This window comes from Nerophis ophidion, linkage group LG05, assembly GCF_033978795.1.
Source record: "Nerophis ophidion isolate RoL-2023_Sa linkage group LG05, RoL_Noph_v1.0, whole genome shotgun sequence".
Lineage (NCBI taxonomy): Eukaryota > Metazoa > Chordata > Actinopteri > Syngnathiformes > Syngnathidae > Nerophis > Nerophis ophidion.
In genome coordinates, this window is record NC_084615.1 from 39,485,346 (window position 1) to 39,512,400 (window position 27,055).

The following is a 27,055-nucleotide window of genomic DNA, read 5'->3' on the forward strand; positions in this document are numbered from 1 at the left end:
CTTTTCAGGATTTGACAGTACTATCTGATAACAAAATTACAGCAACAATTGGTTTAGATTGTTGTTACTGCTTTATCCATACTCACCGACACTTTTGACAAAACCAACACTATTTTTATTGTGAAACATTCAAACTATTTCTCTGTATTAAACATGAAATACATTGTGTAAGAGTAAGACAGCCCAATTTGCTGGCTCCAGATGTAACCAGTGGTGGTTCTAGCTATGGGCCACATGGTCAATTATCCAGGGTGACATTCTCTAGGGAACAGTTGTCAAACTTCCCGCTGAGGGAGGTATTTACTTCGGGGGTACTTTTAAAAATAAACATCCATCGACACAGGTGGAGTAAAAGCAAAGGTTTGTCCGCATAATAACACATTCAGTGGTTGTCATGCATGTTTTGACCAAGCCAGAAAAGGTGGGATACTTATATCGCCCTGCTGCTTACTTTGAGTGAATTAAACCAAACAGAGTATTGAGGGGTGTGAGTTTACTACTGGGCCTGACAGACATTGCTTTAAAATATTTAATTGTTAATACTGCATATTAATGACCAATATAACATGTATATTAGAGTTTAAATTATATGTTATTTGTTGAATAACAAGAGGAAGAAATTTGTAAGTCCATATGAGTGGTTTAATAATAGTAGTAGTGGCTTAGCCTTGACTGCTACTAGTTGTTGTGTTGGCACAACCCCTGGCAAACCGCTGGAATCACCAGACATGGAGGATGCTCATTCAGCTGTTTAATTTTTTTAAAATAAAAAATAGCCAACTCACATGACACAAAACTATAGTTATTTCAAATGGCAACTTTCTGGCTTTAAAAAATACTAAAAGACACTAAGCAAAAAAATTGTGATAGGATAAGATAGGATAATAGTCTTTCAGGGGGTCTGAAATTTTTTGGGGAATCACTCAATTCTGAGAGAACATGATGGAATCACACTCTAAATGTTCATTTCCAAAGCTAACATCTGCATCCGATCAAATCTATTCATTAGTCTGATGCTGAAAAGGTATGTACCCCCCTTGAAAACTGTTGCACCAGGTGGATTGACATGAATCATGGCTCCAACACGAGAGATGTCAATTGAAACAAAGGAGAGGATTATCATATTTCCTCAAGAAAGTAGTATATGTTGATTGTTCACAGTCAGCTGTGTCTAAAATCTGAACCAAGTACAAACAACATGGGAAGGTTGTAAAAGGCAAGCATACTTTAGACCAAGGAAAACATCAAAGCGTCAAGACAGAAAACTAAAAGCAATATGTCTTGAAAACGGAAAATGTACAGCAAAACAAATGAAGAACAAATGGTCAGAAACTGGAGTCATCGTCTGGGATTTAAATACAGAAAAGCTAAACAAGAGCCGTCATTAACAGCTAAACAAAAAAACAAGGTTCCAACGGTTTACGGAAAAAGCAATCGTGGATTATGGATCACTGGATAAAAGTCAGGTTCAGTGATAAATGGCGAATCTGCATTGGGCTAGGACGCTAGGTGATGATGCAGGAACTTTTGTTTGGTGCCGTTCCAGTGAGATTTATGAAGACGACTGCCTGAAGAAAACATGCAATGTATTATACACTATAAAACAGTCATGATAATATAGGCTGCATGTAATGGCACTGGGGAGATGGCTGTCATCACATCTTCGTTAAAAGCACACGTTTACATTAACATTCTGGACCCTTTTTTATTCCGCCAATCAAAAGGATGCTTGGGATTGATGACATGATTTTTCAATATAATAATTTATCTTGCCATGAAGCAAAAACTGTAAAAACTTTCCTTAACGAAAGATTCATAATGTCAATGTCATGGCCTGTAAATAGTCTGGATCACAAACCAATTGAAAATGTGTGGTGGAAATTGCAAAAATGGTCTGTGACAAGACTCCAACCTGCAAAGCTGATTTGACAACAGCAATCAGGGAAAATTAGAGCAAGATTGATGAGGAGGACTGTTTGTCACTCATTAGGTCTATGCCTTAGAGCAGGGGTGCCCACCCTTTTTTTGGCAGGCGAGCTACTTTTCAATTGACCAAGTCGAAGGGATATATATAATGTATATTTCTTTATTCATGAAAGAGACGTTTTTGGTTTACAAGTTAACTGTGTTTAATAATAATATAAGCATGTTTAACACATATAGATTCCTTTCTTTCATGAAGACAAGATTATAAGTTGGTGTATTATCTGATTCTGATGACTTGCTTTGATTGTAATCAGACAGGATTCACAGTAGTGCTGATGACGTGATGATGTCCACATTTTTGAATGGAGGAGAAAAAAAGTCCTCCTTTCTGTCCAATACCACATGGAAGTGGTTGTTTTTTGGCATCTATTTTGTTCAGCTTCCATACTCGTTTGTATACACTTGTTATGAGAGTAGCGTATGTGTGTGTGGCCCTTCAATGTGTGACAGCAGGTGAGTGACGTCAGTGAGTGTGTGGGCGAGGGAGGAGAGGGAGTGGTCGCTGAGGGCGGGGAGTGGCTAGTGTTTTGTGTGGGATATGGCTGTGAGCAAGACGTAAATAAAAAGCCACGATTTGCAACTAATCGCTGGACTTGTCATTTTGCCCTGGAGTACGGAATTGTGAAGACCCACTGCCGGCTAAAGTGAAGGGTGTTGCCCCGAGAATCCATCGGCCCTGGAGAAGTGTCTCCCCTGCGCTCCTTGACTACGGTCTAGGCGCCGGAAGCAGGAAAGGTGCAACACACTTTACAAGAAATACATTGGCGGCAAAATCTGTAGTTTGCTAGCTTGTGCACGCTAGCTTTCTGAAACTCTTATTTTGTTAGCGCAGGCAGGATGAAGCAGGGCTTTTAATATGACGACAGGTACTGTGCAGTCCGTTTTTAGAGTTTTTACAGCAGGTAGGGCGCGGGAGTCTGTTGAAATAAAAAGTGTTTCTCTCCTTCTTTTCGGTCATTTTTTTCTTAATGATCTGGCAGCAGCCAACGTATTCTCAAGACCCTCGGGTGCCGTGAATGTCAATCAAATGACAAAAATGACGTTTTAGTGAAGATTTATGATCGCTAATTTTTAAGTCTATTTTTTAACGCCTGGCTGGCGATCGACTGACACACCCTCCACGATCGACCGGTAGCTCGCGATCGATGTAATGGGCACCCCTGCCTTAGAGACTTTAAGGTGTTATAAAAGACAGAGGTGGTGCAACTACTGGTACAACTACCAGTGGTGTATTATAGTGTTTTTTTGGTCTGTTTTTTATTTTTTCATATTTCCTTTCAATTGAGTGATTCTTAATTGAAGTTCTTGATTTCTTGAAATATGTTTTTAAAGCTAGAAAGTTGCCAGTTGAAGTGACTATAGTTTTGTGTCATTTCTGTTTTCTGCTTTTTTTTCTACAAAATTTAACAACTGAATGAACATCCTCCGAGACTGGTCATGCCATCATCTTCCCAGAGACTGTGAAATCGCTATTGCGTGTAATCTCTTCATTCATTCGCCGTAGATCTAGAAACTCTAGATTAAATTTGAGGGATGATCCCTAGGGTCATCCATACAATACGGGATGAGCGGATCATGGCAACAAAAGACTCAAAAAAGTGTCGCACCAAACCGCAGGTGGAGAGTAAATAGAAGCCAGTCACTAGTGTGTGTGTGTGTGTGTGTGTGCGTGTGTGTGTGTGTGTGTGTGTGCATGTGTGCGCATGTCTGCTTGCAGCATAAATATTTGACTGCTACTTTGCGGTGTGAACATGCATTACTCTCCTAATACTGTATATACTGTACGTGCCATACAAAAAGCTGCTGCTTTTAAGCTGCTGTTGTCCTACATGACATCATTGTGCAGTCTCTTTGTGGTGACATGCACACAATTTAGTTTTGTCTGTTTAACAAAAACATGACTGCTACCGTCTGTCCTCGTTTTTAATATTTGCACAAAACTTCCATCATATTCATGACACAATAAACCATGAAACGGAAGTAGTTATCAGATTGAGGCCTCTTTTGCTCCAATAGTTTAAAAAGTCCATTAAAAAGATGTTTTGAATAAAATCATGGCGAAGTACCAAAGCGTGCTGTGGTAGCAGTCTAATGAGCCCCGAGTGGCTACAAACTGAGGGGTTCTATACAATTTGGCCACGTCAGAGGCTTCACGCTGCCACCACCCTGTTATAGTCGCCATGATGTCGCCTTCCCTCCCAAGCCCGTCCAGCCTGCACGTGCATGTACACGTGTGCACAGTTGCTATTATTTATTTTATATGATGGAGCGGAGTAGATCCAAAGTGACAGCTGTGTGGAGAGAACAACAATTAAAAACTGTCATGTGTTTGATTTAAAGCATGTGTTTGTGTGTCGACTATGCACAGGACCTGGAGCAGCAGTTTGAACACGAGCGGCACGAGCTGGAGGAGCAGAAGTGTCTCCTCAAGCAGCAGCTGGATCAGATGAGGGATGAAATGACCTCCAGACTTAACGCTGCCAACCAGGAGGTGGGACCTTTAGACTGTGTGACTGCCATACTTGCCAACCCTCCGGGACTTTCCGGGAGACTCCCGAAATTTAGAGCCTCTCCCGAAAACCTCCCGGGACAAATTTTCTCCCGAAAATTTCCCGAAATTCAGGCGGAGCTGGAGGCCACGCCCTTCCAGCTCCATGAGAACCTGACTCACCAATGTTGTGACCCTCTTAAACAGGACAATACTGCCAGCTACTGTGTATAGAATAGAATGTAAATATATTCTACATATATTCTACATTTTAAGTGCAGTCGAGGAACATGCATTAGGGAGTCTGTTCTGAAGCCCCCAGTAAAGAGACGTAACTTCATCATGTCGCCTGGTTATTGACTCCAACCCAATATATTACCCCGTCGACGAGCAAAATGAAGAAATACGCTTGCAAGTTCCAGAACGATTGGAAACAAGAATTTCAGTTTATCCAGGAGAGTTTGAAGGGAAAGGGGTATGTTGCCTGGAAATTTTGTAGAACAGACTTCTCCATTGAACACGGCGGCCGAACGAATATACTCAGCCATGAACGGTCAGCGAAGCACAAAGCGTCCGCAGCGCAGCATAGTTCACAACCCAGTATTATGGGCCACCTCGATGGTGTAACTTATGCTGAGACAAAGACGGCTATGCTGATAGCTGGAAGCAACATCCCATTCTCATTTGCGGATGTCTACAACAAATCCGTGATATATGTTCCCGGATTCGGAGATCGCTCGCCAATACGCAAATGGCAGAACAAAGGTTACTCAAATAGTGAAAGGTAAATGTTGTTGTTGGTTTTTTAGTAACCAGCAAATACAGTACAATTAGAACAATTGTGTATTTAATAGGTGCCGTCGGAAATTCAACTATTTCTTTTATTTATATATATAATAAAATAAATATATATAGCTAGCGTTCACTGAAAGTCAAGTATTTCATACATATATATTTATATATATATACAGTATATATGAAATATATATGAAATACTCCATCCATCCATCCATCCATCATCTTCCGCTTATCCGAGGTCGGGTCGCGGGGGCAGCAGCCTAAGCAGGGAAGCCCAGACTTCCCTATCTCCAGCCACTTCGTCTAGCTCTTCCCGGGGGATCCCGAGGCGTTCCCAGGCCAGCCGGGAGACATAGTCTTTCCAACGGTTCCTGGGTCTTCCCCGTGGCCTCCTACCAGCTGGACGTGCCCTAAACACATCCCTAGGGAGGCGTTCGGGTGGCATCCTGACCAGATGCCCGAACCACCTCATCTGGCTCCTCTCGATGTGGAGGAGCAGCGGCTTTACGTTGAGCTCCTCCCGGATGGCAGAGCTTCTCACCCTATCTCTAAGGGAGAGCCCCGCCACCCGGCGGAGGAAACTCATTTCGGCCGCTTGTACCCGTGATCTTATCCTTTCGGTCATGACCCAAAGCTCATGACCATAGGTGAGGATGGGAACGTAGATCGACCGGTAAATTGAGAGCTTTGCCTTCCGGCTCAGCTCCTTCTTCACCACAACGGATCGATACAACGTCCGCATTACTGAAGACGCCGCACCGATCCGCCTGTCGATCTCACGATCCACTCTTCCCCCACTCGTGAACAAGACTCCTAGGTACTTGAACTCCTCCACTTGGGGCAGGGTCTCCTCCCCAACCCGGAGATGGCACTCCACCCTTTTCCGGGCGAGAACCATGGACTCGGACTTGGAGGTGCTGATTCTCATTCCAGTCGCTTCACACTCGGCTGCGAACCGATCCAGTGAGAGCTGAAGATCCCGGCCAGATGAAGCCATCAGGACTACATCATCTGCAAAAAGCAGAGACCTAATTCCGTGGCCACCAAACCGGAACCCCTCAACGCCTTGACTGCGCCTAGAAATTCTGTCCATAAAAGTTATGAACAGAATCGGTGACAAAGGACAGCCTTGGCGGAGTCCAACCTTCACTGGAAACGTGTCCGACTTACTGCCAGCAATGCGGACCAAGCTCTGACACTGATCATACAGGGAGCGGACTGCCACAATAAGACATTCCGATACCCCATACTCTCTGAGCACTCCCCACAGGACTTCCCGAGGGACACGGTCGAATGCCTTCTCCAAGTCCACAAAGCACATGTAGACTGGTTGGGCAAACTCCCATGCACCCTCAAGAACCCTGCCGAGAGTATAGAGCTGGTCCACAGTTCCACGACCAGGACGAAAACCACACTGTTCCTCCTGAATCCGAGGTTCGACTATCCGGCGAAGCCTCCTCTCCAGTACACCTGAATAAACCTTACCGGGAAGGCTGAGGAGTGTGATCCCACGATAGTTGGAACACACCCTCCGGTCCCCCTTCTTAAAGAGAGGGACCACCACCCCGGTCTGCCAATCCAGAGGTACCGCCCCCGATGTCCACGCGATGCTGCAGAGTCTTGTCAACCAAGACAGCCCCACAGCATCCAGAGCCTTAAGGAACTCCGGGCGGATCTCATCCACCCCCGGGGCCTTGCCGCCGAGGAGCTTTTTAACTACCTCAGCGACCTCAGCCCCAGAAATAGGAGAGTCCACTACAGATTCCCCAGGCACCGCTTCCTCAAAGAAAGACGTGTTGGTGGGATTGAGGAGGTCTTCGAAGTATTCCCTCCACCGATCCACAACATCCGCAGTCGAAGTCAGCAGAACACCATCCGCACCATACACGGTGTTGATAGTGCACTGCTTCCCCTTCCTGAGGCGCCGTATGGTGGTCCAGAATCGCTTCGAAGCCGTCCGGAAGTCGTTTTCCATGGCTTCCCCGAACTCTTCCCATGTCCGAGTTTTTGCCTCCGCGACCGCTAAAGCTGCACACCGCTTGGCCCGTCGGTACCCGTCCACTGCCTCCGGAGTCCTATGAGCCAAAAGAACCCGATAGGACTCCTTCTTCAGCTTGACGGCATCCCTCACTGCTGGTGTCCACCAACGGGTTCTGGGATTACCGCCACGACAGGCACCAACAACCTTGCGGCCACAGCTCCAATCAGCCGCCTCGACAATAGAGGTTCGGAACATGGTCCACTCGGACTCAATGTCCCGCACCTCCCTCGTGACATGTTCAAAGTTCTCCCGGAGGTGTGAATTGAAACTCTCTCTGACAGGAGACTCTGCCAGACGTTCCCAGCAGACCCTCACAATGCGCTTGGGCCTGCCAGGTCTGTCCGGCATCCTCCCCCACCATCGCAGCCAACTCACCACCAGGTGGTGATCGGTAGAAAGCTCCGCCCCTCTCTTCACCCGAGTGTCCAAAACATAAGGCCGCAAATCCGATGACACAACTACAAAGTCGATCATGGAGCTGCGGCCTAGGGTGTCCTGGTGCCAAGTGCACATATGGACACCCTTATGTTTGAACATGGTGTTTGTTATCGACAAACTGTGACGAGCACAAAAGTCCAATAACAAAACACCACTCGTGTTTAGATCCGGGCGACCATTCTTCCCAATCACGCCTCTCCAGGTTTCACTGTCGTTGCCAACATGAGCGTTGAAGTCTCCCAGTAGGACAAGGGAATCACCCGGAGGAGCACTTTCCAGTACTCCCTCGAGTGTACCCAAAAAGGGTGGGTATTCTGAACTGCTGTTTGGTGCGTAAGCACAAACAACAGTCAGGATCCGTCCCCCTACCCGAAGGCGAAGGGAAGCTACCCTCTCGTCCACTGGGTTGAACTCAAACGTACAGGCTTTGAGCCGGGGGGCAACCAGAATTGCCACCCCAGCCCGTCGCCTCTCACTGCCGGCAACGCCAGAGTGGAAGAGGGTCCAGTCCCTCTCGAGAGAACTGGTTCCAGAGCCCTTGCTGTGCGTCGAGGTGAGTCCGACTATATCCAGCCGGAACTTCTCTACCTCGCGCACTAGCTCAGGCTCCTTCCCCCCCAGTGAGGTGACGTTCCACGTCCCAAGAGCTAGCTTCTGTAGCCGAGGATCGGACCGCCAAGTGCCCTGCCTTCGGCTGCCGCCCAGCTCACAATGCACCCGACCTCTATGGCCCCTCCTATGAGTGGTGAGCCCATTGGAGGGATGACCCACGTTGCCTCTTCGGGCTGTGCCCGGCCGGGCCCCAACAGGCCCGACCACCAGGCGCTCGCCATCGTGCCCCAACTCCGGGCCTGGCTCCAGAGCGGGGCCCCGGTGACCCACGTCCGGGCGAGGGAAATCTGGGTTCATTTCGTTGTAATTTCATTGAAGACTCAAGTTGGTTAATGATACTCCTCCCCTTTTAACCACATATAAAAGGAGCAGTGTAAACAAAAGCCCATGTTCCCAGTTCTGTGCAAGCAAATGGAACAGTGAGCAGCAAATGATCATTTGAAGGAAATCAATAAGAGTCAACACTCTGTGATTAAATTACAAATATAGGAGTGCAATAGACCCAGCATTTCCCTATAAATAAAAATATACAAATAAGCGAGCCTCCTGGAGGACACAGAAGGCTAGCCCACTCGAGAATACAGCTCACAATGATGGGTCAAGGCCCTACAGTTAGTTGTAAACCTCAGAGAAGAATGACATACAATGTCAATCCTATGTAGATATTGAGTGGAGGCATTCATGTACAACAGGTCTCCACAGTCTAAAACAGATAAAAATGTTGCAGTGACAAGGCATTTTTTTGCCTCAAAAGAAAAACTTATTTTTTCTAAAAAAAAATGCCCGATTTTAGTTTACATTTTTTCACAACATTGTCAATATGGGGCTTTTAAAGTTAGGGAGTCATCCAGCAAAATACCTTAGTATCCACCTCTTTGACATTTCCGTCAAGTATGGACACTAAGGGGATAGTTTGAGGAACCATGTTAGTGTTTGAAAACAACATTAGTTTTGTCTTTTCATCTTTTCACCTACTCAGTGGCCTGGTAGTTAGAGTGTCCGCCCTGAGATCGGTAGGTCGTGAGTTAAAATCCCGGCCGAGTCATACCAAATACTATAAAAATGGGACCCATTACCTCCCTGCTTGGCACTCAGCATTAAGGGTTGGAACTGTGGGTTAAATCACCATAAATGATTGCCGGGCGTGGCACCGCTGCTGCCCACTGCTCCCCTCACTTCCCAGGGGGTGATCAAGGGGGATGGTTCAATTGCAGAGAATAATTTTGCCATATCTAGTATGTGTGTGACAATCGTTGGTACTTTAACTTTAACTTTCAGCATTGGGGGACCAGTTATAGCTGCAGGAATGTGTGCTCGGCCATATCAAAAGCTTTTTGCAGAGATTCTACAGCTTTAGCAGGGTTCAAACCAAAACAGTAAATTATTGTGTCATCAGCGTAAAAAAAATGTATGTTAGTAACAGACACATTTTGTCCCAGTACATTAATATACATGATGAGCAGGAGGGGTCCTAATATTGAATCCTCTGGTACCTCATAGCCCATACAGAGTATCAATCATGTCCAAAGCAAACCACATCATTGGTTATCTAGATATCTATTGAAAGGAACATCTCATGACACAAAGCATACTCTTACATCTTCCTATTCAAGTAACGGAGGGTGAGCTTTAACGCCACTCTTCTTCTGTTCCGTTCCGTTGCTCTCCCCTCCAGGTGTGTCGGCTACAGGAACAGATACAGCAGGGCGAGAAGGACATGGGCACAGCGGAGGGACAGATGTCCACTCTGAAGGAGGCGCAGGACAAGCTGCTGGAGGAGCTAGACGCCACCAGGGGTCGGCTGAGGGAGACCAGCAACCTGCTCACGGCACTGCAGGTGAGCTTAATCAGGTGGCACACACATTTAACATTGCATCATCTATGTGTGTGTGTGTGTGTGTGTGTGTGTGTGTGTGTGTGCGTGTGTGTGTGTGTGTGTGTGTGTGTGTGTGTGTGTATGCGTGTGTGTGTGTGTGTGTGTCAGGGAGAGCTGGAGATCCAGAAGCGTCAACATGAAGCCAAAGTGATCACCACCAAAGAGGAGGAGAAGCATAAGATGGACAAAATGGCTCTGGAGCTGGAGCTCAAATGGACTGAGACTCTAAGGTGTGCCTTTTACTTTACCTCATGCCTGCTGAGAGGAAAGGCATAGTCATTATTCACCACTCAGGAACAGTACCAGCCAGACGTGCCTGCAATGTATTTTGTGTGCGTGCATGTGTGCGTATGTGTGCTGAAGTGCGGGGAACTGATGTAATGGCTGCCGCGTGGGAGTTGAAATGACAGCTGTTAAGTGAAGTTTTGCAGAAAAAAACACTTGTTGTCATTCTGAGAGGCAGGAAATGACAACCCCCTCCATCACACACACACACACACACACACACACACACACACACACACACACACACACACACACACACACACACACACACACACACACACACGCACACACACAAAACTATAATCGATCAAGTTCTACTGTTCTGCATATCACACAATGGATTCCTAACAAGTAGTTTAAAACAGTTTTTTTGGCCAAAACCTCATAAGACAAGAGAAAATAACTTCAAAAAACCACATTTGTATTCCCGTTTTATCCTTCTGAGAGCCAGCGTCCTTTGAAGTGGACCCGTAGACCGGAATACACAGTGGGGCAAAAAAGTATTTAGTCAGCCACCGATTGTGCAAGTTCTCCCACTTAAAATGATGACGAGTTGAGTTTATACTAAAATGGATACATGGATGATACAGCAGAGGATTGGGAGAATGTCATGTGGTCAGATGAAACCAAAATAGAACTTTTTGGTATAAACTCAACTTGTCGTGTTTGGAGGAAGAAGAATACTGAGTTGCATCCCACGAACACCATACCTACTGTGAAGCATGGGGGTGGAAACATCATGCTTTGGGGCTGTTTTTCTGCTAAGAGGACAGGACGATTGATCCGTGTTAAGGAAAGAATGAATGGGGCCATGTATTGTTAGATTTTGAGCCAAAACCTCCTTCCATCAATGAGAGCTTTGAATGGTTGACCAAATACTTATTTTCCACCATCATTTACAAATAAATTCTTTAAAATTCCTACAATGTGAATTCCTGCATTTTTTTTCACATTCTGTCTCTCACAGTTGAAGTGTACCTATGATGAAAATTACAGACCTCTGTCATCATTTTAAGTGGAAGAAATTGCACAATCGGTGGATGACTAAATACTTTTTTGCCCCACTGTAAATAACATTTAAATTTTGTCACTTGGATAATGTTTTGGAGTGCATGAGAAAATTAAAAGGGAAACATATCTTTGACCACATTTATGAACAAGTATATTGCTACACCACAGTAGGAACAGAACCAACGTTGTAATAGCAGTACCAAACTGCTTAGTCAGCAATTAAAATGCTAATGTGTTGACCAATTGGTCACACAAACAGTTGATTAGCGACATTTTAAAGGGCATGCAGGGGTATATAAAGGTGCTTGGTCTTGTGAAGTTAATTTAGAAGAAGGGGTTGCCTACAGCCGCAGTGGTTGATGCCGATGTTTAATTGATTAGAGAGCCCGGTGGTTATTTGTGTTTGGAGCATATGGACTCTTCGACTATAGAAGAGTTAACTAAATAGAGGCATTAGTTGGAGCATTTACGGCAGACCTGGGCAAATTAAGGCCCAGGGGCCACATGCGGCCCATTAGGCTTTTCAATCTGGCCCGCCGGACATTCCCAAATAATTGTTTTAGATCTTTAAGATGGAAATTATAGCTGCCATAATGATGTGCAGTGATGTTTTCAAATGACCGTGAGTCTTGAACTATACAAAGTATTTCAATGGTTGGAAACAGCTGTTTTGCATAATATACTAGTTACTATGGTAATCTAATTAATTACTATGGTAATCTAAGTCACAGCAGCTCAGACGGGGTACCAAGCAGTGTAGGTGTGGAGCGTTTCCACAGAGTGTTTCCAGAGAGACCGGTCTGAAATGTGGGTTGTTGTTTTTTTTTGTTGTTTTTTTTGTTTTTTCGCGTTTATAATTAGCTGTGTTTGTTGCATTTTTGAGGGTGTGTGGCGTTCATACGTTGTCAATATTCAGTGTTTTATCGTTCATAGTTAATATTGTAAATCCCACATTCTTTATTTTCATGTACATTTTGGGTGTCTCATTCAGTAAAAAAGCTTGAAATTCCATTCCGTTTTTAAAGGGGGTCCATCATAACGTTTTTAGCATTCAATCAGACATTATTGTGAGTTTTTTTTATTAGTGTTCCTAAAAATCAGATATACCAGCCCCCAGCACATTTTTTTCTCTAAATTTGGCCCCCAAGTCAAAATAATTGCCCAGGCCTGATTTACGGTAATCAATTTAAAACCTTTACATTGTCAAAACAATCCTATTTTTAAAGGTAAACGGGAAAGGCGAGCACTGAGTTCTAACCCAGGTGCTCTTACTGCAGGCAAGAATGTAAGAAACTACGTGAGGAGCTGAGAGAGGACCACGAGGAGGACAAGGCCTCGGCTTTGAGCCAGCTGGCCCAGAGCAAAGAGCAGGAGCTGAGCAACGCCCGCGAGAGCTGGCAGAGGAAAGTGGACGACCTGCTAGAACAGGTAAGCACTTTAGCCCTAACTTCAAATGTGGATTCGAGACGCAGCATTCTGGACCGGTTTTGTAAAAGAAAAAAAGAGGCGACAATGAGGTATTAGCGGTGGGCATTGTTTAAAGGATTGGAACGTGGATGCTAATGGAGCGCTTTAATCACACCGAGCTGGGGAAAAAATCGATATGGAAGGATGTGAAAAACGAGAAGAGCAACAGCCTCCCTCTATCTCTGCCAGACGGACGCACACCGGCGCTGGAGTCGTCACACGTGGCGCCTCCATATCCACTAATGGCCTCCTGCTATTATCAATGAAGCGTGCCTCGGGTGTCCTTGCAGCTCATGCAGACAAATGGACATGTTGTCGACTCTGCACTGCCGCACACCGCCGTCACGCCGGCTCCAACACCCCGACACGTGTGATTCATATGCCATCAGTGAAGCCTTTTTATTATTTAGTGAACGTCAAACTGCTCATTTGGTGCAAGACGCCTCTAAAACCTGTTTTTTATAACAACGTACATATTTTGCTTTACCAATTACCAATTAATTTGTCCAAATAATGTAGTTAGCTTAGAGAATACGTTTGTGTGGCTAAGACCAGCCCACCGTTCGACACTGTGTGACTCACGTCTTAGTCACAGCACATTCTCCAAATTTGGGACACAAGCGAGTGAGCTGCTCTTTTTTTGGATCCCCTGACAGTCATTTTTTGTGTGTGATGCAATCCAGCTTTTATGGTTTATTCTTAGTGGCTTTTCAAGTGCTGATGAATTAGAAATGCGAGGCCTTGGCTTGTACTCTGACGTAAAGAGTTGAAACAATGCTGGCTAACTTTTTTTTTTTTAACCTAACTCAAGGGGTAGCGTGCTCTCCCTATTGTTTTTATGTGGCATTGCAGGAAAGAAATATTCAGCACATTTAAAAAGCTCAAGAACGTGCTTAAGGTGGAACATTATTACCAGACCTATGTAAGCGTCAATATATACCTTGATGTTGCAGAAAAAAGACCATATGTTTTTTTAACTGATTTACGAACTCTAAAAGGGTGAATTTGGTGATTGAAACGCCTTTCAATTTTCTCAAACACATTACACACACTAAGTCAAATCAGCTCTGTTATTTTCCGTTTTTTCGACTGTTTTCCGTACCTTGGAGACATCATGCCTCGTCAGTGTGTTGTCGGAGGGTGTAACAACACGAACAGGGACGGATTCAAGTTGACTTACGTGGAGTGTGCTAATCAGACATATCAATGGTCACGGCATGCTAATCGATGCTAACATGCTGTTTAGGCTAGCTGTATGTACATATTGCATCATTATGCCTCATTTGTAGCTATAATTGCATCCAGCCTTTCCCTCCACCCACATTTAATGCCAAACAAACACATACCAATTGACGGATTCAAGTTGCACCAGTGCTCAAAAGATGCGAAAGTCCCTCGCACACTTTACCGACGATAGCGATGCTACGACAGAGATGGCACAGAGATGGGTGGATATCCTGCGTCACTCAAAGCAGATACATTTCCAACGATAAAGTCAACGAAATCACAAAGGTGAGTTTTGTTGATGTTATTGACTTATGTGCTAATCAGACATATTTGCTCACGGCATGACTGCCAGCTAATCGATGCTAACATGCTATTTAGGCTAGCTGTATGTACATATTGCATCATTATGCCTCATTTGTAGCTATATTTGCATCCAGCCTTTCCCTCCACCCACATTTAATGCCAAACAAACACATACCAATGTTGGTTAGTAGGCAATTGCCGAATTCGTCCTTGCTTCCTCCCGTTCCGCGGTCTGTCGTGATATGGCTCAATAGCTTCAGTTTCTTCTTCCATTTCGTTTTCGGTACCTGCCTCCACACTCCAACCATCCGTTTCAATACATGCCTAATCTGTTGAATCGCTTGCGCCGCTGAAATCCGAGTTTGAATCCAAACTACTATGCTATACCTTTCTGTGCTATCCGCCATCATTGTTTGTGGTGATGTCACGCTGTGACGTCACAGGAAAATAGACGGGTGGCTATAACGGTGGTTAAAATCAGGCACTTTAAAACCGTTTTTCGGGATATTGCGTGATGGGTCAAATTGAAAAAAAAAAATCAAAAAATAAAGTAAGCCACTAAGAACTAACCCTTCTGAAATTGTGATAATGTTCCCCTTTAAGGCTGGGTTACTTGAATCTTGTGTCACCAGGCAGAATTCAAACTGTAAATACTGCCCCCAGGCCCCACTCTACACACCTTGCCGATAGTCGCTCCCAGTCTCCTCCTCTCTGGAAGTGCACAGCATCGTGCACAATGCTGTACGTGCACACGCATAGGTTGTTGATAGCTTGAGGTGGCATCGAAGGATCCCCTTGTTAGGGTCCGCCAGGCCCATTGCAAAGGACTCCACAGGAGTCCTTTGCAATGGGCCAAGGACCCTATTGAAACTGTAAGGTTTTATTTGTATTTTGTTGCAGACTATCGGTAAAAGACATCGACACTCAAAAGGATACACACAAAACATATATTGTGAGAATTGGGTTCAATCGAGAATTGATTTTAAATCGGTGCTTTACCAAAAGAATCAAATTATAAGTTGTTGTAAGATTACCATCCCCAAAAATAAAACATATTTCGGTAAAGCTTTTCTAGGTACACAGATTCAGACTTAATTTATTGTAGTTATAAAAAATATTCATTGTTGTTTTTAATATGTAGTTGTATTTAAGTCCAGCCTTTTTAATCAGAATTTGTCAAAAGGCTACAAAATAATAAAAAATTAAAATAAAATTGTAATGTTATAGTATTTTTATAAGTATTTGAATGAGTGTACTCAACAGACAACTTAAAAAAAAAATTTATCATATCTGCGGCTATATGAAAACAGTTCTTTCTTCCAAAATTTTTAAGGGTGCGTCTTTAATACCGTTGCAACTTATATTATGGAAAATATGGTAGTTTCTTTATCGTTTCCCCCTTCGATTGGTTGAGCCAAGTCAACATGTTGATACTTACCTTTCCTCCCCACCAGATCTCCTTACTGAAACAAAGTCTGGAAATGCAGCTGTCACAGTCGCAGTCATCGCTGCAGCAGCTGCAGCACCAGTTTAGCCAGGAGAGGGAGCACCTGCGTACGCAGCTGGACGAGCTGCAGACCGAGCACCAGCGGCGCCAGCAGCGTCTGCAGGAAGCCCAGTGCTGCGCCCTGCAAGACATGGAGCACGCACGTCAGCAGGACATCAAGGTAGGTTGCGCCGACAAGTGCAAATCAATGCAGCAACAAACACAAGGTAATATGAAGTACTAATTTTAAGGACAGCGCCGTGGAGTTTAAAGGCCTACTGAAACCCACTACTACCGACCACGCAGTCTGATAGTTTATATATCAATGATGAAATATTAACATTGCAACACATGCCAATACGGCCGGTTTAGTTGAGTAAATTGCGATTTTAAATTTCCCACGGAGTTTATTGTTGAAAACGTCGCGAAATGATGACAGGTGCACGTGACGTCACTGACTGTCAGGAAATATTAGCTCAGCACCAGTTACGGCTAAAAGTCATCTCTTTTCATCGCATAATTACACAGTATTTTGGACATCTGTGTTGCTGAATCTTTTGCAATTTGTTCAATTAATAATGGAGACTATAACGAACAATTCTGTTGGTGGAAAGCGGTGGATTGCAGCTGTCTTTAGCACCGAGACACAGCCGGTGTTCCTTTGTTTTTAACACAGAGCGGTCAAGCGAACATGTTTCTCTACGTCAACCAGCATTTTTTTGGATGGGAAAATTGTGATATATATCTTACTGTGGACATCATTGGATTATTCGTCCTCCTGCAGTAGCTGTTTAAAAGGCAGCTGTGAGCTTGGCTCCTCAGCTTCTCTCTGAGACACTGCGTGTTCACGGCAGCCATCCGACCTCGAGGTATGAGGTCTTTACAATCTCACTAAAACACTATTAAAACAATAAGCAGATAAGGGATCTTCCAGAATTATCCTAGTAAATGTGTCTAATTACATCTGAAACGCTCACACTGGCGCCGCCCGGAGCTGTCGCTTTTTTTTCATTTTCATTTTATTTTATTATTATTTTTCTAGTCCTTCGCTATCAATATCATCATCCACGAATCATTCATCCTCGCTCAAATTAACGGGGAAATTGTCGTTTTCTCGGTCCAAATAGCTCTTGCTGCTGGAGGCTCCCATTAAAAACAATGTGAGGACGTGAGGAGCCCTCACCCTTGTGACGTCATCGTATGCGACGTCCGGTAAAGGCAAGGCTTTTTTATCAGCACCGAAAGTTGCGAACTTTATCGTCGATGTTCTCTACTAAATCCTTTCAGCAAAAATATGTCAATTTCGCGAAATGATCAAGTATGTCACATAGAATGGACCTGCTATCCTCGTTTAAATAAGGAAATCTCATTAGGTGTACATAAACACTCTTCTGTTGCTGTCAGTCCTCCAGCGCTAACAAACACATGCAAACATTCCATTCTTAATAAAACCATTTGCATCATTTATGATGTTTGTAAATCTTTCTTCCAGCAAGAGAATTGTGCTGAATAGTATGCATGCTTTAGGCAGAAGTAGGGTCTTCTTCATCATTTCCGAAAGTGGGAGAAAATGTCAGCTGTGAGTCACACGTACCCAATTTTATTTTTATGCTCACGTCATTACGTGCCTGCACACAGAAGCCAGTGATAAATAAAACACCTTCTCTCCTCCTACGCTCGCCCTCATTTATACAGCCACTACGTTTCTTCCACACGCCTTTCATGCTCTAGGATCATTAACCCTTAGAAAAACTGCCTCTGTTGGCTTTCCCTAGTGTTAGTGGAATATTTTCTTTCCACTTTGAGAAACTGTGTTAACACACGGAGTCAAAAATAACACACAATCTTACCAGTGAAATTTGTTTTTGTTTCCTTACTGTAAACTTTAAGTGTAATGAAGCTTTATCATAAGTTAGAATGAAAATATAAAGTGTATTATTCAAAAAAAGTACGCATTTTGCAAACTGCACAGTTGAATAATGTTAAAAACTTGATGTCATTGTTGCCTTACCATCCTTCTCTCCCTCTCACTCCCTCACCAAAATGGCTTGTTTTGCTTTGAATGACTATTGATAAGCTTTTTTCCACCAATACGCTTCTTTGACTTTACCTTTGAGCTCAAGGGGGTCTCGCACACGGTGTAAATAAAGCTAGAACCGCCACTACCTGGTCATGACATGAACTGTAATAATACTGCAGCAGTAGTAGTAGGGAATTAATAGTACTTAGCTTATTGTAATACATATAAGTTCCACATTCAGATATAAAAATAAGTTACTGTTGGTAATAGTAAAACTAACTGGTAGAGAACCTTACCTTCATATACTGTTTTCTATTGTGCAAAACCAACTTTTCTTACCTATTAGTACCATGTTTATGTGCATTTGGGATCAGCATAAGTCTCAAAAATTTGAAATCAAACTATTGGGCGGAGATGTTTCTAAAAAAAAAAAAAAAATCTCGCCTTACCTTATATACTGTTTGGAATTTTCCCCATTGGTGGCGTTTTTCTCATTGGTGACATCAGCGGATTACTCCATAAATGGTAAAGTATTACCTGAAGAGACTTGTGCTCGTTTGCCATTGTAGACCCATGTTGTAGTTCCTTCTTTTTCTCTATCTTCTTGTTGTGGGGCAGACTGGCTCGTACATGCACATGCATTCTGTCCTGTTGCTATTTCTAATACAAAGTAGTGTATGGTTCTAACCTAATATGTCAGTATTATCCATATTGAAGCAATACAAACTACAACATGGCTGACAGGGAGAGGACACAGTCAAAGTGGAGGCACATAAATAAGACCGCCCACTAATTGCCGCATCCCGGAGAGACGATCTGAAAACTGTTAGACGATGGTTTGTAAAATACAATCCATGCAAAGTTTTGACCATAAACCCATATTACATGTTATATAGTCTTTCATCTAGTTTGTGTGTGACAATAATTGGTACTTTCACTTTTAACTTTAATGTTGATTGTGACCTGTGGAATGTTGGTCCACTGCTCTTTGTTGGCTGTGCGAAGTTGTTGGATATTGGCAGGAACTGGAACATGCTGTCGTACACGTTGATCCAAAGCATTCCAAACATGCTCAATGAGTGACATGTACGGTGAGTATGCTGGCCACGCAAGAACTGGGATGTTTTCAGGTTCCAGGAATTGTGTACGGATGATTGCAACATGGGGCCATGCATTGTCATGCTGCAACATGAGGAGATGGTCTCGGGTGAATGGCACAACAATGGCCTCGGCATCTCGTCATTGTATCTCTGTGCATTCAAAATGCCATCGATAAAATGCACTTGCGTTCGTTGTCCATGACAATGATGTCTGCCCTTACCATAACCCCACCCCACCATGGGCCACTCCTTTCACAACGTTGACATCAGCCAACCATTCTCCCCCACGACGCCAGACACGCTGTCTGCCATCTGCCCTGAACAGTGAAAACCGGGATTCATCCGTAAAGAAAACACCTCTCCGACGTGACAGACGCCATCAAATTTGAGCATTTGCCCACTCAAGTCGTTAACGACGACGGACTGCAGTCAGGTCGAGACACCGATGAGGACAATAAGCATACAGATGAGCTTCCCTGAGACAGTTTCTCACAGTTTGTGCAGAAATGTTTTGATTATGCAAACCAATTGTTGCAGCAGCTGTCTGGGTGGCTGATCTCAGACAATCATGGAGGTGCACCTGCTGGATGTGGAGGTTTTGGGCTGGTGTGATTACATGTGGTCTGCGGTTCTGAGGCCGGTTGGCTGTACTGCCAAATTCTCTGAAAAGCCCTTGGTGACGGCTTATTGTAGAGAAATTAACAATCAATTAATGGGAAACAGCTCTGGACCTTCCTGCTGTCAGCATGCCAACTGCACGCTCCCTCCAAACCTTGCGACATCTGTGGCATTGTGCTTTGTGATAAAACTGCACATTTCAGAGTGGCCTTTAATTGTGGGCAGCTTCAGGCACACCTAGGGCATCAGCATCTTGATATGCCACACCTGTGATGTGAGATGGAATATCTTGGCAAAGATGAAATGCTCACTGATACAAATATAGGCACATTTGTAGACAATAGTTGAGAGGAATAGGTATTTTGTGTATATAGTAAAAGTTTTAGGTATTTGAGTTCAACTAATGAAAAATGAGAGAATAAACAAGTGTGGGTTTACATCTGTGTTCAGTGTGCGCTTGCGTGCATGCATATATATGTGTGTGTATGTATGTATATACATGTTTTTATATGTATATGTATATATGTGTGTGTGTATGTACAAACCCCATTTCCATATGAGTTGGTAAAATGTGTTAGATGTAAATATAAACGGAATTCAATGATTTGCAAATCCTTTTCAACCCATATTCAGTTGAATGCACTACATAGACAAGATATTTGGTGTTCAAATTTCATCCATCCATCCATTTCCTACCGCGTATTCCCTTTGGGGTGGCGGGGGGCGCCGGTGCCTATCTCAGCTACAATCGGGCGGAAGGCAGCGTACACCCTGGCCAAGTCGCCACCTCATCGCAGGGCCAATGTTCAAACTCGTAAACTTTTTTTTTTTTTTGCAAATAATAATTGACTTAGAATTTCATTGCTGCAACATGTGCCAAAGTAGTTGGGAAAGGACATGTTCACCACTGTGTTACATCACCTTTTCTTTTAACAACACTCAATAAACGTTTGGGAACTCAGTAAACTAATTGAAGAAGCTTTGAAAGTGGAATTCTTTCCCATTCTTGTTTTATGTAGAGCTTCAGTCGTTCAACAGTCCGGGGTCTCCGCTGTCGTATTTTACGCTTCATAATGCGCCACACATTTTCGATGGGAGACAGGTCTGGACTGCAGGCGGGCCAGGAAAGTACAGGCACTCTTTTTTTACAAAGCCACGCTGTTGTAACACGTGCTGAATGTGGCTTGGCATTGTTTTGCTGAAATAAGCAGGGGCGTCCATGAAAAAGACGGCGCTTAGATGGCAGCATATGTTGTTCCAAAACCTGTATGTACCTTTCAGCATTAATGGTGCCTTCACGGATGTGTACGTTACGCATGCCTTGGGCACTAATGCACCCCCATACCATCAAAGATGCTGGCTTTTGAACTTTGCGTCGATAACAGTCTGGATGGTTCGCTTCCCCATTGGTCCGGATGACACGATGTCGAATATTTCCAAAAACAGTTTGAAATGTGGACTCGTCAGACCACAGAACACTTTTCAATTATAAAGTTAAGGATTTTTTAAAATCAGTTTGAACATCAACTATGTTGTCTTTGTAGCATATTCAACTGAATATGGGTTGAAAATGATATGCAAATCATTGTATTCCGTTGATTTTTACATCTAACACAATTTCCCAACTCATATGGAAACAGGGTTTGTGTGTGTGTGTGTGTGTGTGTGTGTGTGTGTGTGTGTGTGTGTGTGTGTGTGTGTGTGTGTGTGTGTGTGTGTGTGTGTGTGTGTGTGTGTGTGTGTATGTGTGTGTGTGTGTGTGTGTGTGTGTGTCTGTGTGCGTGTGTGTGTGTGTGTGTGTGTGTGTGTGTGTGCGTGTGTCTGTGTGCGTGTGCTTGTATCTAAGGTGGATCGTTTCGAATCGGTGCTTTGCTAAGTAGCCTGTTGAAAAATTGTGGACACCCCTGCTGCGGACGTTCACCCAGCAGCACTTGCATTGAGCAAACTCGTCCAAATAATGGTACCATAACACAAACAAAAACATACCTTTTCAGGGTCCGTTGACAACTATTTGTTGAATTCAAACCATTATAACCGTTAGAGAAGAAACATCTATAAATTAGTGGCACCGTTTTATAAACCACAGTGTTCAAAGTGTAGGAAAAATATTGTGGCTTAATTTATTCTATGGTAAATATTACATGTTATTACAAATGTGCCGGCATACTCCATTACAAATACTTACAAATTCAGTAATATATATTACAATATAGATAATATGGTTATGATTCACGTACATACATTTTTATGCAAAAATACAAAGAAAACCTTGACTTTCTTGCTTCTTTGGTGCACATATCTGCAGCATTGGTAGTGCTGTGATGTTAATCATAGAAAAAACTGCCTTCTCTCTTCTACACATGAAATAAGTGCAGTCCTGCAAGGAGCCATCACATTGCTTATTATCCTCCATCTTGCTCGTCTTAGACAGATAATCATTTGTCCTGATGAAAGGAACACTACAGTCAAGTGGGGATGTGCAATAAGCAAAAACATCCTCAAGAAAATTGGACTTTTCTGTTTAATGGAAATAGAGGAAGGTCAGCAGCAAAGAACCTGTCATTCTTCTTGTTGCATCCTGCGTCTGAATGCTTGGAGGCGGGCCAGAGTGCAGCCATATTACAGTGGGAGTGAATACGCTGTTCGCACTCCATCATAATGCAGAGTGCTGAGTCAGAACATTACACCTCGACTTTTTTAAAACGCTTCCTGCTGCCTCGCTTCCTTCATTTCGGCTGTAGATGAAGACGCATGAGGGCACACTTCTCCAGGGGTTCATGTTCTTACCATCACTGCTTGCAGCATCCCTCCATCCTCCCATCTGACTAACTCCAGTGTTTTTTCAACAAATATTGACAGTCCGCTAATGGGATGAAGACTGGGAGAACAGAACAATTGCACCTACGTGGGTGCTTTATGTGCTGCCTCTGAGGTCTTTTAATGCAATACAAAAAGATACTCGTGCTATGCAAAAAAGAGCTGTCAAATATAAGATAAAAAGACTAGATTTCAAGAAAAAAATACAAAAAACTAGTAAAAATTAACCAGCTGCATGTTAAGATGTTGTTTACTAAATTAAGATTTGTACATCTAGAAATTAGCAGGACTTTTAGGCCAGAAATAAGTATAATTAAAGGCCTACTGAAATGAGATTTTCTTATTTAAACGGGGATAGCAGGTCTATTCTATGTGTCATACTTGGTCATTTCGCGATATTGCCATATTTTTGCTGAAAGGATTTAGTAGAGAACATCCACGATAAAGTTCGCAACTGGAGAAAAGCCCTGCCTCTACCGGAAGTCGCAGACAATGACGTCACACGTGTGGGGGCTCCTCACATATTCACATTGTTTTTAATGGGGGCCTCCAACAAAAAGTGCTGTTCGGGCCGAAAAAACGACAATTTACCCATTAATTTGAGCGAGGATGAAATATTCATGTTTGAGGATATTGATAGCGACGGACTAGAGAAAAAAAAAAAAAGAAACGCGATTGTAATCGTGTTGCATTGAGACGGATTCATATGTTTTTAGAGACATTCACTAGGATAATTCTGGGAAATCCCTTATCTTTCTATTGTGTTCCATCCATCCATCTTCTTCCACTTATCCGAAGTCGGGTCGCGGGGGCAACAGCCTAAGCAGGGAAACCCAGACTCCCCTCTCCCCAGCCACTTCGTCTAGCTCTTCCCGGGGGATCCCGAGGCGTTCCCAGGCCAGCCGGGAGACATAGTCTTCCCAACGTGTCCTGGGTCTTCCCCGTGGCCTTCTTCCGGTTGGACGTGCCCTAAACACCTCCCTAGGGAGGCGTCCGGGTGACATCCTGACCAGATGCCCGAACCACCTCATTTGGCTCCTCTCGATGTGAAGGAGCAGCGGCTTTACTTTGAGTTCCTCCCGGATGGCAGAGCTTGTCACCCTATCTCTAAGGGAGAGCCCCGCCACACGGCGGAGGAAACTCATTTCGGCCGCTTGTACCCATGATCTTATCCTTTCGGTCATGACCCAAAGCTCATGACCATAGGTGAGGATGGGAATGTAGATCGACCGGTAAATTGAGAGATTTGCCTTCTGGCTCAGCTCCTTCACCACAACGGATCGATACAGTGTCCGCATTACTGAAGACGCCTCACCGATCCGCCTGTCGATCTCACGATCCTCTCTTCCCCCACTCGTGTACAAGACTCCTAGGTACTTGAACTCCTCCACTTGGGGCAGGGTCTCCTCACCAACCCGGAGATGGCATTCCACCCTTTTCCGGGCGAGAACCATGGACTCGGACTTGGAGGTGCTTATTCACATTCCGGTCGCTTCACACTCGGCTGCGAACCGATCCAGTGAGAGCTGAAGATCCCGGTCAGATGAAGCCATCAGGACCACGTCATCTGCAAAAAGCAGAGACTTAATCCTGCGTTTACCAAACCGGAACCCCTCAATGCCTTGACTGCGCCTAGAAATTCTGTCCATAAAAGATATGAACAGAATCGGTGACTAAGGACAGCCTTGGCGGAGTCCAACCCTCACTGGAAAAGTGTCCGACGTACTGCCGGCAATGCGGACCAAGCTCTGACACTGATCGTACAGAGAGCGGACCGCCACAATAAGACAGTCCGATACCCCATACTCTCTGAGCACTCCCCACAGAACTTCCCGAGGGACACGATTGAAGGCCTTCTCCAAGTCCACAAAGCACATGTAGACTGGCCGAGAGTATAGAGCTGGTCCACAGTTCCACGACCAGGACGAAAACCACACTGTTCCTCCTGAATCTGAGGTTTGACTATCCGGCGTAGCTTCCTCTCCAGTACACCTGAATAAACCTTACCGGGAAGGCTGAGGAGTGTGATCCCACGATAGTTGGAACACACCCTCCGGTCCCCCTTCTTAAAGAGAGGAACCACCACCCCGGTCTGCCAATCCAGAGGTACCGCCCCCGATGTCCACGTGATGCTGCAGAGTCTTGTCAACCAGGACAGCCCCACAGCATCCAGAGCCTTAAGGAACTCCGGGCGGATCTCATCCACCCCTGGAGCCTTGCCACCGAGGAGCTTTTTAACTACCTCAGCGACCTCAGCTCCAGAAATAGGAGAGTCCACCACAGATTCCCCAGGCACTGCTTCCTCTTAGGAAGACGTGTTGGTGGGATTGAGGAGGTCTTCAAAGTATTCCTTCCACCTATCCACAACATCCGCAGTTGACGTCAGCAGAACACCATCCGCACATACACGGTGTTGATAGTGCACTGCTTCCCCTTCCTGATGCGGCGGACGGTGGTCCAGAATCGCTTCGAAGCCGTCCGGAAGTCGTTTTCCATGGCTTCCCCGAACTCCTCCCATGTCCGAGTTTTTGCCTCCGCGACCGCTGAAGCTGCACACCGCTTAGCCTGTCGGTACCTGTCCACTGCCTCCGGAGTCATATGAGCCAAAAGGACCCGATAGGACTCCTTCTTCAGCTTGACGGCATCCCTCACCGCTGGTGTCCACCAAGGGGTTTTAGGATTGCCGCCCCGACAGGCACCAACTACCTTGCGGCCACAGCTCCGATCAGCCACCTCAACAATAGAGGTGCGGAACATGGTCCACTCGGACTCAATGTCCAGCACCTCCCTCGTGACATGTTCAAAGTTCTTCCGGAGGTGGGAATTGAAACTTTCTCTGACAGGAGACTCTGTCAGACGTTCCCAGCAGACCCTCACAATGCGTTTGGGCCTCCCAGGTCTGTCCGGCATCCTCCCCCACCATCGCAGCCAACTCACCACCAGGTGGTGATCGTTAGAAAGCTCCGCCCCTCTCTTCACCCGAGTGTCCAAAACATAAGGCCGCAAATCCGATGACACAACTACAAAGTCGATCATGGAACTGCGGCCTAGGGTGTCCTGGTGCCAAGTGCACATATGGACACCTTATGTTTGAACATGGTGTTTGTTATGGACAAACTGTGACGAGCACAAAAGTCCAATAACAAAACACCACTCGGGTTCAGATCCGGGCGGCTATTCTTCCCAATCACGCCTCTCCAGGTTTCACTGTCGTTGCCAACGTGAGCGTCTATTGTGTTGCTAGTGTTTTAGTGAGTTTAACAGTACCTGATAGTCGGAAGTGTACGTCCACGGCCGGGTGTTGACGCGCAGTATCTCGGAGAAATCGATGGAAGCTGTACGGGAGGCGCAAGCTCAGCTGATATCCAGTAAGTGGCAACTTTTTAAGCACAACACCGAAACCTGCTGGTTGACAAGTGGTCAGGATACATGTCCGCTGTGATCCATAGTAAAATTTCAACTCCGTGAATTTTTAACAAGGAATCACCGTGTGTTTGTGTGGCTAAAGGCTAAATCTTCCCAACTCCAACTTGCTACTTTGCCTTCTCCAATATTAATTGAACACATTGCAAAAGATTCAGCAACCGAGTTCTCCAAAATACTGTGTAATTATGCCGTTAAAGCAGATGACATTTAGCTCTGTGTGTGCGTAGCGCTCATACTTCCTAAAAACCTGTGACGTCTTGCTTACACGTCATCATTACACGATGTTTTCAAGACGAAACTCCCGGGAAATTTAAAATTTTCAATTTAGGAAACTAAAAAGGCCGTATTGCCATGTGTTGCAATGTTAATATTTCATCATTGATATATAAACTATCAGACTGCGTGGTGGGTAGTAGTGGGTTTTCTGTAGGCCTTTAAACTTGCAATTCTTAAATTAAGCAACCCAAAGATGTTGCAGAATCTTTAAACAAGATTTTATATACGGGGGAAACCAAAATACATTATTTAAATAGTTATTTTCAAAGTTTTTACATGTTTAAACAAGAATTCAAACATATAATTATTCATCCTAAAATTAAGAATAGTCAATAGCTTTTAAAGCTAGGAACATTTCTAGAAACAAAATGTTAAATCTTGGCAAGTGGAAAAAAATTTGCAATAACAACAAATAATATGTGAAAAACGTCCATCTTTGTGTTCACGCTCCTTCTTGTATCCTAATCCAATAAAGTCCTCGCATCATCAAACCCAACCAAACATCCTCGCCTTTTCATATGGTTTTTAACATCCTCTTAAATAAGAGCTGACTGCAGCAGGCAAGATTAGAACGCTGTTAATGAAAATGCAGGTCAAGAATGTGAAGTGCAAATTGCTTTTCTGGGAGGAATCACAAATGCCACAAAGAGTTTCCTTTTGTGTGTCGGGTGGAACACTTCAGGTTTTATTGTGTGATTTTTAAGTGCAACACATCTCACAGCAAATAAAGTGAATGCAGGGTGCTGTTAATTTCAGTCATTTACTGAAAGAGTGATACAT

The 27,055-nt window shown here is 44.3% G+C and overlaps 1 protein-coding gene across 3 annotated transcripts in view; it reads left to right on the top strand.

Moving 5' to 3' along the window:
- Positions 1-27,055, top strand: part of fam184ab (family with sequence similarity 184 member Ab) — a 157,979-nt gene that overhangs the window by 83,293 nt on the left and 47,631 nt on the right. For all 3 annotated transcript variants that reach the window (XM_061900908.1, XM_061900909.1, XM_061900910.1), the window contains 5 exons: positions 4,355-4,477; positions 10,039-10,200; positions 10,348-10,469; positions 12,813-12,963; positions 15,987-16,199. In XM_061900908.1, the coding sequence (XP_061756892.1) occupies positions 4,355-4,477; positions 10,039-10,200; positions 10,348-10,469; positions 12,813-12,963; positions 15,987-16,199 (771 nt within the window). The remainder of the gene's footprint in view (positions 1-4,354; positions 4,478-10,038; positions 10,201-10,347; positions 10,470-12,812; positions 12,964-15,986; positions 16,200-27,055) is intronic.